Source organism: Centrocercus urophasianus, unplaced genomic scaffold (genome assembly GCF_019232065.1).
Source record: "Centrocercus urophasianus isolate 14NV4802_14NV808 unplaced genomic scaffold, USGS_Curo_1.0 seq_30, whole genome shotgun sequence".
Lineage (NCBI taxonomy): Eukaryota > Metazoa > Chordata > Aves > Galliformes > Phasianidae > Centrocercus > Centrocercus urophasianus.
The window spans coordinates 212,716-224,449 of record NW_024884867.1 but is presented as its reverse complement, the minus strand read 5'-3'; the positions used below and the strand labels follow the sequence as shown (position 1 = coordinate 224,449).

Below are 11,734 nucleotides of genomic sequence, written 5' to 3'. Positions count from 1 at the left end.
GAAAGAAAGAAAGAAAGAAAGAAAGAAAGAAAGAAAGAAAGAAAGAAAGAAAGAAAGAAAGAAAGAAAGAAAGAAAGAAAGGATGGATTTTTAAAGACCAAAAGGCGGTCTATAGTTGTGGCTGTGTATACTGTGTATTGTGTTCTTGGGAAATAGTACAAATGTTTCAAGATGACCGTAGTGCACCAAAGCAATTTCTTTCTTAGAACTCAGAGCTTGCAAGGAACAGAGAAATAGAAATACAGAGACAATTGCCTTTGACAGCAGGGAAAAAAAAAAAAAGCAAAAGGAAGAGAATATTTTTGATATTTAGTTTCCTGTCTCTCACTCCTCAAATTGTTAATTTTGGGGGCAAAAATAACACCCAGTGTGTTTGACTGAAATGGAAATATTTCTGTCTAAAGAGAAGTCCCTGTATCCTGGGAAGAGAAATGTGATGTTTCCAACTGCTCTCCCTCCAGCACGTCCTGCTATGCTATGGAGCACCATGCTCCTCTGACAGCCACAGAAGCTGTGGTTTCCCTGGGAAAAGCAATTGGAAAGGAACCAGTGCTTAACTGGGGTGTGGGACCCTGACACCACCTCTGCCGGGTACTTTGGGGTAAAAATATTGCAGCTTAAGGCACATAGCTCCTTTAGAGATAGGAAATACCTTTTATTAATAAAAAACTATCAGCTCTATGTAGTGACAGGGAAAACATTACGGGTGAGCAGCATCAGGGTGAGGGCTGCTTCTCTGTGTTATATGATCCTTTGCACAGCAAGAGCATGATGCAAGCGGAGGTCCCTGTGAACTCCTGTGAGAGGTTACTGGAAGAAACACCTGCAAAAGGGCATCCAATGGAGACATCCAATATCTCCACCCCAGAAGAAGAGAGAAACTGTGGCAGCATTCAGCTTTGCTGTCCTCCAAAAGAGCCATAGTAAACATGGTGTGACATCATGCCACAGTGTGCCCCTCCTCTGTGGCAGCTTATAGGCACTCCACTGGGGAAACAAAAGGAGAACTGTGTCATTTTAGTCTGGGGAAGAGGAGGCTGAGAGGAGACCTTATTGCCCTCCTCAAATAGCTAAAAGGTGATCGCGGGGAGAGCAGAGTTTGTCTCTTCTTGCTGGTGACAGATGACAGGACAAGGGGAAATGGCCTCAAGCTGTGCCAGGGGAGATTTAGGTTGGGTATCAGAAAGGGTGGTTAAGCATTGGAATAGGCTCCCCAGGGAGGTAGTTGAGTCACTGTCACTGGATGTGTTTTAAAACTATCTGCATGTGGTGCTCAGGGTCATGATTTAGCAGAGGATTGTTAGAGTTAGGGTAGTATGGTCAGGTTGTGGTTGGACTCAATGATCTCTAAGATCTTTCCCAACCTGAGCAAGTCTGTGATTCTATGTTTCTATGATGTTTGGGAGAGATTTGTGAGCTGACGAAGAACGAATCAGTCAGTCCACATAGCAGTCTGATCAGGAAGCAGAGTCAGCTTTGGGCATCTTGTCTCCCTAAGGGAAATGTGAGGATGGCAGCTTTGGGCATTGTGCTGGTACCATTTCCATGAAGACCCATTTGTGAAGGTGGAGCATGGCAGAAGCAGACAGCTCAAAGCTATAATCTGGTAGGGCTGAGAGGCACAGTACTTAGGGGGTTTATCTGAAGGGAGGTCTGAAGGTAATAGCTCTTGACCTTCCAGCAGGAGCTCAAGCGATGGAATCATGGGTGCTAGCTGCCCACTGGTGAAGAGGTCTCCTGAAGCACACAGCACCTCCTGGCACCCATTACTGCCTTGTGTGCCCAAAGAATGAGTCCCCACTTCCTCCCACATTCCTACCAGCCCACCTCTCTTTTTGTTCACCATACACAGCCTGAAATTCACTTTTAGGCAAAAAGCTGCATGATTGGTCAGCTGTGGGAAGGAGCTGCAGGGCTGGTGGAGTAAGAACCCCACCTTTGGTGTAGGCTTGGCAAGTCACCAGTGCCTGGGGTTTGGAAAACATTTGTGGCACAATGAGAAACACATTCACTTGGTTTTGAGCTCCTGGGTGAGTTTCCCCTCTATAACAGCTCTGTTGCTAATGGTTCTGGAAGTCACCACAGCAGTGGTTTGGATGAAAGCTCCCTGCTGAGAGTAGGTTTATATAATTGGTATTGTTAAATGTTGTAAATAAGTTCTGAGTTGTTGCTATGATAGGTCCTCTCTAAAAGGCCTAAGAGGAGATTCAGGGCTCCTCCTCCACACATATGTGGCCAGGCGAGCCCGTTCAAGATGGGATTGGAGGATCTACCCTTGGGCAGGTGAGCAGGGCATCTCTAAGCCATCTTGCTGCAGAGGTTGTGGCTGCAAAGAGTGAAGTTGTATTGTGATCTGGGCTCTGGTTCAGACTGCTCTGAGCCCAGCAAGTCCTTGGATTCAGCAAGTGCCTGGCCATTGTGGAAGTGGAGGAGGTTAGTGTCTCACCTGAGGTCTCTGGTCTCTGAGCCCCCTACTCTTTCCTGTGAGAATAATCTTGTCCTGCCACATGTTGCCAATGTGCTTGGAGAAATGTCTCTAAAACATTGTTATGCTCTTGTAGGAGAGGGATTTGGAGCCACTGTTGGCAAAGCACCACTGCTTCAAACCGGATTTCAAAACAAGGAAACAAACCACACTTTCCATCAGTGCTCACCCTCCTGGAGTGGCTCTGCTCAGGCAAATGGCTCCTCGTGATATTTTATTTCTCCGAGCACTCTGGGAGGGAGCTTGTTCTCTGGTCCAGAGATCCCCATTCAGGACAACCAGGCTGGAGGAGCCTAGGGAAAAGGAATGGGGACAGCAACCACATAGGGAAAAAGTAGACCTAAATATTTAATCCACCATCACATCAGCTTGATTCCCTGTAAGCAACTTGACGGAAATGAGCTTTTTATTTACATACATTCTCATATATATGATATAAAGAGGAAGTGATTCATAAATGCCATCATATTGTGTACGTATAAATCTTATGTATTTTGCTATGACTTCATTTATCTATCTTAAGTGTGGGTAAAATAAAAGTGGTGAAGAGGCAAGAATACAAGGAGAAAGATACCGAAAGGAGAGCAAGAGGGGAGAGAATGCTGCAGTGACAACGTGTGATGGGGCTGCAGTCTCCCGGGAGGGGTGCCTCTATTTCTCTGAAAGTCTCATCAACACCATGACGCTAATGTGCTGCCTTCATTTATTAATTCGCCAATTCTTTTTATTAATTGATTGCTTTTCTGCTTTTCTTTTTTGTTTGTTTGTTTGTTTGCTTTTAGTAAAGAGTACCCAGTTGTTCCCAGGAGCACAGTGAGACAGAAAGTGTCCTCCAATCACAGCCCCTTCAGTGGTGAGACCAGGGTCCTTTCCACCTCCTCCAACCTGGGCTCCCAGTACCAGTGTGAGAACGGGGTGTCAAGCACCTCCCAGGACCTGCTGCCACCTGCCAACCCCTACCCAATCTCCCAGGAGCACAGCCAGATCTACCACTGCACCAAGAGAAAAGGTCAGGCCTTCAATACTGCTGCTTGTGACTTTCCCCCTCCCTAGCATGACTTTGGCCATTACTTTGTAGCGCTCTCTCACTGTGGGATGGGAGGCTCTGGCTTGCTTTGTGGTGCCTCTTGAAGATGGGCAAGGGCTGAGTGCTGTGCAATAGAAGCGGGGAGCAGCATGGAGTAGGGCTAGAAAACTCTTCTCACCTGTGGGAGCCTGGATTCTTTCCTCTGCCCTGGGCTGGGAGCAGCTGCTGGCACCTTCCATCCGTGCTGAATCCACATTTGGCAAGATAGCTGGTGCTGGAGATAAAGTTGACTTATCTGTCTCTGTAGCCCTCAGTTAGGGTTAATCTCTGAGTGTAGATACCTTGACAGCTTGGATTTTGTGATTTTTGTCTAAAAGTCTCACGGCTGGAAGACATTTGCCCATATGCAGAAAGCATTTCCACTTAAATGCTCAGTCTAATGAGCGGGGCATGGGATTGAAAATCATGATATCCATGTTCATTCCCCTCTGGCGTGACTGACCTGCTTTGACAGAGCTTGAGGGATCACACTGTGAGTACTTTACACTGACTGCTCAGCTCGTCCTGGCGTGAAGAGCCCGGGGTACCAGCAGGATAATTGTTCTCAGGCAGGAGCAGGCACTTTGTGGGCTCTCCCTTCCCCTCCCAGAGCAGTGGGTGTGCCCAGATGCAGAAATGCTTCAGGACTGGGAAAGCAAAAACATGAGACCAGGCCTGGACCCTCAGAGGAAAATAGGGAATTTCCGGGGCAGTGTTATGGGATAGGCAGGAGGTTGTGGCTGCCTACCCGGTTCACTTTTCTCCAGGATTTGGAGTTGGTGCAAAGGAAAAGCCAAAAGGAGACAGCACGCACCACAGCATTTGGCTGCACGAAGTACTGCTCCAGCCTGGTAGCCTCTTCCTACAGCAGATATCTTCCTGCTTCCCTGCAGGGTCCTATCAGCAAGCCACATGCCATTATTTTTAGCATCCTAACCCCAGGGCACTGGGATGTGCAGTGCAGACTCAGGGTGAAAGTGGCAGATGCCAGGAAGTGCTGGCAGATGGGACAGCAGGGCAGTGGAAATAGAGGTCTCACCCTTGGTAAGTCCTCCAAGTATTGTAGCATTGCATCTGTGGACATACATGTATATATGCAAAACAAAAATTGTTGAGAAATCTTAATATTTTCATGTTGTGGAGCTGAGCCAAAGAGGGAGAAATGGAGGCATAATTTTCTGAGTCTTCCAGCTGGTGGGGTGACCCTGGTTCTCATACAGCCAGTATCCAAGCTGTGGTGGGTAGAGAGTAAGGAACAGCAGTGCACTTCCAGAGTGTCCCCTGAGGTCCGAGTGAGCTGTATCACCCTTGCTCCCCCCATCCTGGTGTAGAATGATGGGTGCAAGCTGCTGGGACACGGGGGTACTGCCACTAAGCCTTATGGTGGAAATGGGACAAGAGGTCACAGTGGCCCTTGGTGTCTCAGCCTGAGATCCAGCCTCGGTGCCCTGGGAGCTGAGCTTTTGACGTTCCTCTTCCCCTCCACTGAACATGAATAAAACAAGCTGGCCCAAATGGCAGCGGCCCTTCGGACAATCTGCATGTCCCTGCACCGCAGGGCAATTCATCATTTGCCTCCACATTGTAAAGTGATAAGGAATCAGCTGAGGTTTCCTTCCAGTTTTGGGATTCCCACTAAGTGGTGTCTCCATGGGTGGTTTCCCTCAATCCCTCAATTATCTCACTTCCTCTTATTGTCACAAAAGAGACGACTATCTGCCCCATAATAAGCTCCCCAGCCCCTTCTGGCCTGCATGTCCCTTGCAGAAGTGCAGGAGACTGGCCAAGCGCGTCCTTGTCTGTAGGGCCGACGGCTCCTCATTATCTCCACGATGGCTTGAGTGGCACAAGCAGTTAAGGGCCTTTTATCAAAGCCGCCAAATGCTTTAATCAAAGAGAAGCAGCGTCCTGTCCGACACCACCGCCTTCTTCCCCAAGCTGTGTGTCTCAGGAGCCTGAGCCTCTGCTCCCCTTGCTGTGCTTTTTCCCCTCCCATGCATGCAGCAAATCGAAAACAGTCACGGGGCTTAAAGGAAAAAAACACAAAGTTAATGGGAAACAGAGAGCCAACGTCAGCTGCCAAGCAGCGCTTTGCAAAGTGAAATTAATTAAAACAACAACAACAAAAACTGAGGGATGAGCAATTCTTCTCAGATAAATCAGAACATGATCCAAGGTTTCATCTCAAACTCAGGCTGAGTGTGGCACTTTCTTCTAGTGCTGAACAGGATCTGCATTAAACTAGGGGAACTAATCTTATCTATTATATTTATCTTCCTCTTGCAACATCTCCTCCTTCAGCGAAATACCAAACTCTTCCTCACACCTCTCCTACTTTCCTACTGCAGTCTCTCTGCATATATTTTAATAAGTCTTCTCATCGGAGAAAAAGTGTAGGTAGGAGTGTGTGCAGTTCCAATCAACTCCTCAAGCACTGGCTCTTCTTCAGTCAGGTTAGGATTTGTCTCCAGCAGATGATTTCCTTCTCATGAGGCTATGGTTATGGATAAGTGCTCCTAGGGGCAGAGGGCAATCTGGCTGTGTTCAAGACCAGCTGGTGTCTGTATCTTCTGCAGCAAATACCAGCCCTGCCTTCCAAGATAGGCTCTCTAATAGTTCTCCATCCAGCTTTGACATCTCATGGTGTTTCTTTGGAGCCCTTCTAATCAGGAGGGTGACTCTTCGTTTAGGCTTGGTAAAGAATGGGTCTGTTTGAGCAGCTAAATGGCACCTTATTCAACTTCTCCTTTCTCGGTGACTTGAGACCAAGATTTCACTCTGTGGTTGACAGTGTTGTTCTTAGCTGTCAAGTCAAGATGGATTCACTCTGTAGATCTGATATGGAGTTGCATTAGGGGAGAGCAGCAGGGATGTTATCTCTGAAGGCTCCTCTGTCTCAGGGAGCAGATCCCCTTCTGGGTGAGGAAGGAAGGACACATCCCAGAGCACCAATGTGGCAATTCCTGGTGCCTGGGTGGGAACGCGGGGTCAAGGCATTGGGAATGACCCCAGTATGATGTGACAGGTTGCTGCTCCAAGCACTTTTTGACCATGCTGAATGCTAGGGAACAGCAGTCCTGAAGGCTTGAATTGTCCTGTGTTGAATCCTAGCTCCAGACTGACATTGCCTATGGCATTTCAACTGGACTGCTCTGGGATGGAGCTGGCTTTCTGACTTTCATTTTAGCCCCACATCCCAACTAGGGCATCAGGGCTTGTTTTCCCTTGTGTTATCCTCTCTCTCAGACTTCCTGTGAACTAAAAAGTCATCCCTCTAAACCTCTGCTCCCTCCCAGCCTTACACAATCCCAACCACTTGGCAGATTTCTGGGATGCTTGTGATGCTGAACAGGAGGCGACTGGAACAGCTTCTCCCGGGGGAGGTTATAAAAGTTGTCATGTTGGCACTCTGAGGGAGAAGAGGGATGCGGCAGAATCCACCGGCTCCAACCAGCAAGAACTGTGTCGTTCAGCCACTCAGCTTGGATGTGACCCTGCCCATGGGGAAGTATATATCACTCATCTTCTTCTTGTTCTGCTGAGGTTGGTGGAGATGCAGCAGTGCCTTTCTCCCTTTTCCTCAAGAACAGGCACTGTTAGGGTAGGCCGACCTTTTACCAAGCTGATTTCTCCCTCATCACAGGGAGATGAGATTTCTTTCTCTTGGAGAAGCCGTAGGAACAGGGCTGAATAAAAGCCAGCTGTAGGATGACCTTCTTCTCATCCTGCCAGCATTTTAGGAGTTGCAATGAGTTGGTCAAGCCCTGAGCTACCTCACAGCCGGAGGTGTCTGCAGCCTGGGAGGATGCAGCAGATGTAGCTCGAAGCCTGGAGCAATGGGCTGCAGAGGAGCCTGCCTCCAGTGTAGGAGGTGTTCACGAGGCCAGTGGTGCTTCATGCAGATACTCCACTGCCTCACCAGGTGATGCTTTCTGTGCCTCTGCAGGCAGTACCAGCCATTTACTGCCTCCAGTTTCTGGTGCTGTTTTTCTTTCTTTCTGCCCTGTATCCCTTTCTGTGTTCCCCTGCATTGCAATGCAGCCACTGCAAGCAGTGTGACTGCTAAAATAACTGCCACGGCCACAACACATCTTAGGTTTCATGTCCCAGGAAATATGATTTGTCTGCCCTTTAGGGATGCACATTTTGTTTGAGTCCATCCTTCTCTTCTTTGACAGCCCTCGTTGGCTTTGTACATTTTGATTGGCTGTTCCCACTCATGTTAGATTCAGATGAGAAACCAGAATGGGCAAAACAACAGCATTAATGATAATCAGCCATTGTCTGTCCCTCGTAAAGTTGGGACAAACCTACTGTAATGTCTGGGAAGTGCGAGTGAGCTTTAAAAACTGAAACATTTGGGTCCCATTCTTCATTGTCCTTTATCCGATGGAGATGAGTGTCATGAATTAGAAAGGAGCTCTCCTTTGCAGGGGATTTGCACAAGGGGAAGAGGTGGGCCCTGGGTACCCTGAAGTCCAGAGATTTTACATGTTTGCATTTCATTTTGGATAGATCTAATCCTGGAATTGGGAAAATTCTATTTAAAAAGTCATTTGTGTGGTATTTACAATCCAGCTGGAAGTAGTAAATACCGGAAATCTTGGAACTGCTTATGCTCTCATTCAAACTCCTTCATTAGATAGATCATCTAAGAGGGAGCCAGTTTCCACACATTCTGCAGGCTCCATTTTCCTTGGATCCACTTCTGGCAGCTTCCCCTGCTTGGCAGAACCTTCTGCTGTTGGAGATTTGTGCAGTATCAAGGGGATGCTCATGAGAGCTGGTTGCCACCCCAGGCTTCCAAGAACAGCAATGAACACAGAGGATGGCCAGCATCTCCCAAAGGTGTGCCACTGGGAAAAGGACAAGGGGGGCTGTTAGGGAACCAGCATCAAGAAGTAGAGGCAGAGCAGAGCAGGTTTCTCCACTATGCCCTGCTGAGAATGTGAGAGAACCTTCAGGAAGAGGGTTGTGGCCTGGGGATCCACTGTCCAGGCTCCAGAGCAGTTGGGTTGGCTCTGAGCTGCCCAGAATGGGGATGGCTCTTTTTTTAGCACTGTGAGAGGTGGAAAAGCAGTAGGAGGAAAAGCTGGAGGGCAGGCAGGCACTGTTAGGATGGGTTGTGATCCTCTGTTAACATCCTCTTTGGAGATAGGTGCAGTCCCCTCGAAGTCCTTAAGAACTACAATACCAGTGTCCCTCCTATATCTGACATCAGTGAGCACGGGTCTAGAAAGAACAGCAGAGCACTTGCTGGAGCTCATAAAGAAGAGGAGGCAGCTGTAGGACTTCCACTCATGTGCTGGTTGTTTTTGTTTTCTTCTTTCCACCTGCAATGCATTCGAGAAGCAGACCTGTGGCTCTGCAGCCCTGCCTGTCTGTGCTGCAGCAGGGAGTGGAACGTCTGGGTTCAGTGGAAAAATCAGCAGCCTCAGGTTGTAAGTCAGGCACACTTCAGCACAATGGAAAAACAGGGTTTGACTGTTTTGAGCTTCATACTTAAAAAAATAAAATAAAATAAACAGTCAAACCCCAAGCCAGCGGCTTCTAATGCCAGCAGAGTAATGCGGTTTAATGCTGAAAATTTTATTAGCAGAACAATGCTTCATTTTACAAGACATTGTTTTTCCACCCCAGCGTTCTTATTACTCAGTGGTGGGTTAAGGATCCAAAGCTTTTAGGCTGTGTGTAGAAGCTAGCACTCCGGCTGGTACTGCAGATGTGCCTTTTGTGATGGACTACGCTCAGAACCAGGACTCACAGCTTTCGTCACCTTCACCTATGCAACAAACCCCATCAGAAGTGAGCGCAGTGATACACTGCTGCACCCACTTACCATTTTGGCTGTGCCAAAGATGCTGTTTCAATGCGTGGCTCTCCTGCCCTTTCATGCCTATATGTGCTGGCTGCACTGGGCGGGCACCTGAGTGAGGTGATGGGTTATATTACAAGCAGAGCAGGTGCAGCTTCCAAGAGGAACATATGGCTGCTTACAGTGGTAAGGGTCAATTCTTGGTGGTATTCTTTCCAATTGTTATGCCTTTAGATGGAGTGCCAAGTTTTGCCCGCACCAGGAATCCTGCTCTTAGAGCAGGAGCACCAAGCTAACGTGGGTCAGAACAAGCTCTCCTCTCCTTGCCTCACTGACCTTAAAATCTCTCGGTGAAGCTCTTGTTCCTGGGAACTCTGCCATTCATTCCAGCAGAGCTGGATTTCATTTGATGACCCTGTGAATGAATAAATAAGTGCATATTCATTTATTCATTTTACTCCCCCTAGAGATTTCACCTACATTGTTTATCTCCTTCCTGCTGTTGGCACAGGGACGCTGCAGGAAACAAAGGGCTCTGCAAGCTGTGCCTTGTTTGGAGAAAAATTCACTTTTTCATTTTGCTTGGCCCCAGCACGCAGCCCTGCATGGATTTATGTTCCCCTTGGCACAGCTGAAGGCTGGGGCTGTTAAATCTGATTGCCTCACCTCTGTCATAGCTGGTGCTCTCACAGTGGAATTTTTATTGTGTCACTTATCACAGAAGTGTATAATTGTATAAGCTTTTAATTAACAGTATCAGCTCTGGGAATGGGGATGTCTGTTAGGGTGCTGTGTCTGCAGGCAGGAGATGTGCTGGCAGCCAACAGAGATGAGTCTGGTGTCATGGGGTATCACCAGAAATAATACTTCTCAAGATCCGTTCTGCAAATTACATTGCTTCTCCTCCCGGAGCTCCCAGATAATCCCTCTCTCCCCAGCCCAGCAGTCACGATGAGCCGCTTCAGTGGGATCTGTTCAGAACAGTCCCAAGGAGGGCTGTGACAGCACTGGGAGATGTGTCTGCAGCAGAGGGACTGGAGCTAGATGGCCGTTAGGGCACGTCTGCCTCAGCCTTGCGTGGGCTGTGCCCTTGGTAGAAGGAGGATGGTCCTGGCAGCCTGCAGAGAGGGAGGTTCAGCTGAGGGCATGGCATTGTTGTTTGCTAACAGGAGTTTTCTCTCCCAACAGATGAGGAATGTTCCACCACCGAGCATCCCTACAAGAAGCCCTACATGGAAACTTCACCGGCGGAAGAGGATCCTTTCTACAGGTCCAGTTACCCCCAGCAACAGGGACTGAACACTTCGTACAGGACTGAATCAGCCCAGCGCCAGGCATGTATGTACGCCAGCTCTGCTCCCCCCACGGACCCCGTGCCCAGCCTGGAAGACATCAGCTGTAACACGTGGCCCAGCGTGCCATCCTACAGCAGTTGCACAGTGTCTGCCATGCAACCCATGGACAGGTTACCCTACCAGCATTTCTCTGCCCACTTCACCTCAGGGCCTCTGATGCCCCGGCTCAGCAGCGTGGCCAACCACACGTCCCCCCAGATAGGAGACACCCATAGCATGTTCCAGCACCAGACCTCAGTTTCTCACCAGCCCATCGTGCGGCAGTGCGGACCTCAGACCGGCATCCAGTCTCCCCCCAGCAGCCTGCAGCCTGCAGAGTTCCTCTATTCCCACGGTGTGCCTCGAACCCTCTCGCCCCACCAGTACCACTCGGTGCACGGCGTGGGCATGGTGCCAGAGTGGAGCGAGAACAGCTAACGAGGCAGTCGATGGAAATGGGAAATAAATAAATAAATAAATAAAATAAGATAAAATAAAATAAATAAAAAAGCGGAGGGGAAAATAAAAAAAAAAAAAAGGGAAAAAAAATCCAACACACCATCATTAACAAAAATGAGAGCGTTTTGCAAGACTCCTTTAAGCGAATGTTTACCACCAGCACTAGAGAGGGACAGACGCTGACCGTGCCAACGGTTGGAAGCACACATGGAGCACTCATTGGCCATGGCACGATGTGCCCCCCCTGGTGCTTTGGTTCGGAAGGCAAACCCAGGGGAGTAGAGCGCTGACCCCACGTACCCCCAGCCCGTGTCTCTGCCACAGCCCTCCCCTGCCCGGCCCTCCCCTGCTCCTCTCCTTCCCAAAGGGACGTGTGACTCCTGCTGCCTTTCTCAACACGGCCAGAGTGCTGGGATGAAAACAACTATGATGTTACTTTTTTTTTTTTTTTTTTTTTTTTTTGTGGTGTTGATGTTGACAATGTTATATAATAAATAATAATATATATATACATTTTCTTTCCATTTTCTCAAAAAAAAAAAAAAGACAAAAAGACAAAAAGAATGAAAGAAAAA

The 11,734-nt window shown here is 48.4% G+C and overlaps 1 protein-coding gene across 1 annotated transcript in view; it reads left to right on the top strand.

The window, feature by feature from the left end:
• Nucleotides 1-11,138, top strand: part of TBX3 (T-box transcription factor 3) — a 146,653-nt gene extending 135,515 nt beyond the window's left edge. Inside the window, exons 6-7 of the mRNA XM_042828961.1 lie at nt 3,268-3,494; nt 10,555-11,138. Coding sequence (XP_042684895.1) covers nt 3,268-3,494; nt 10,555-11,138 — 811 coding nt within the window. The remainder of the gene's footprint in view (nt 1-3,267; nt 3,495-10,554) is intronic.
• The last annotated feature ends 596 nt before the right edge of the window (nt 11,139-11,734 follow it).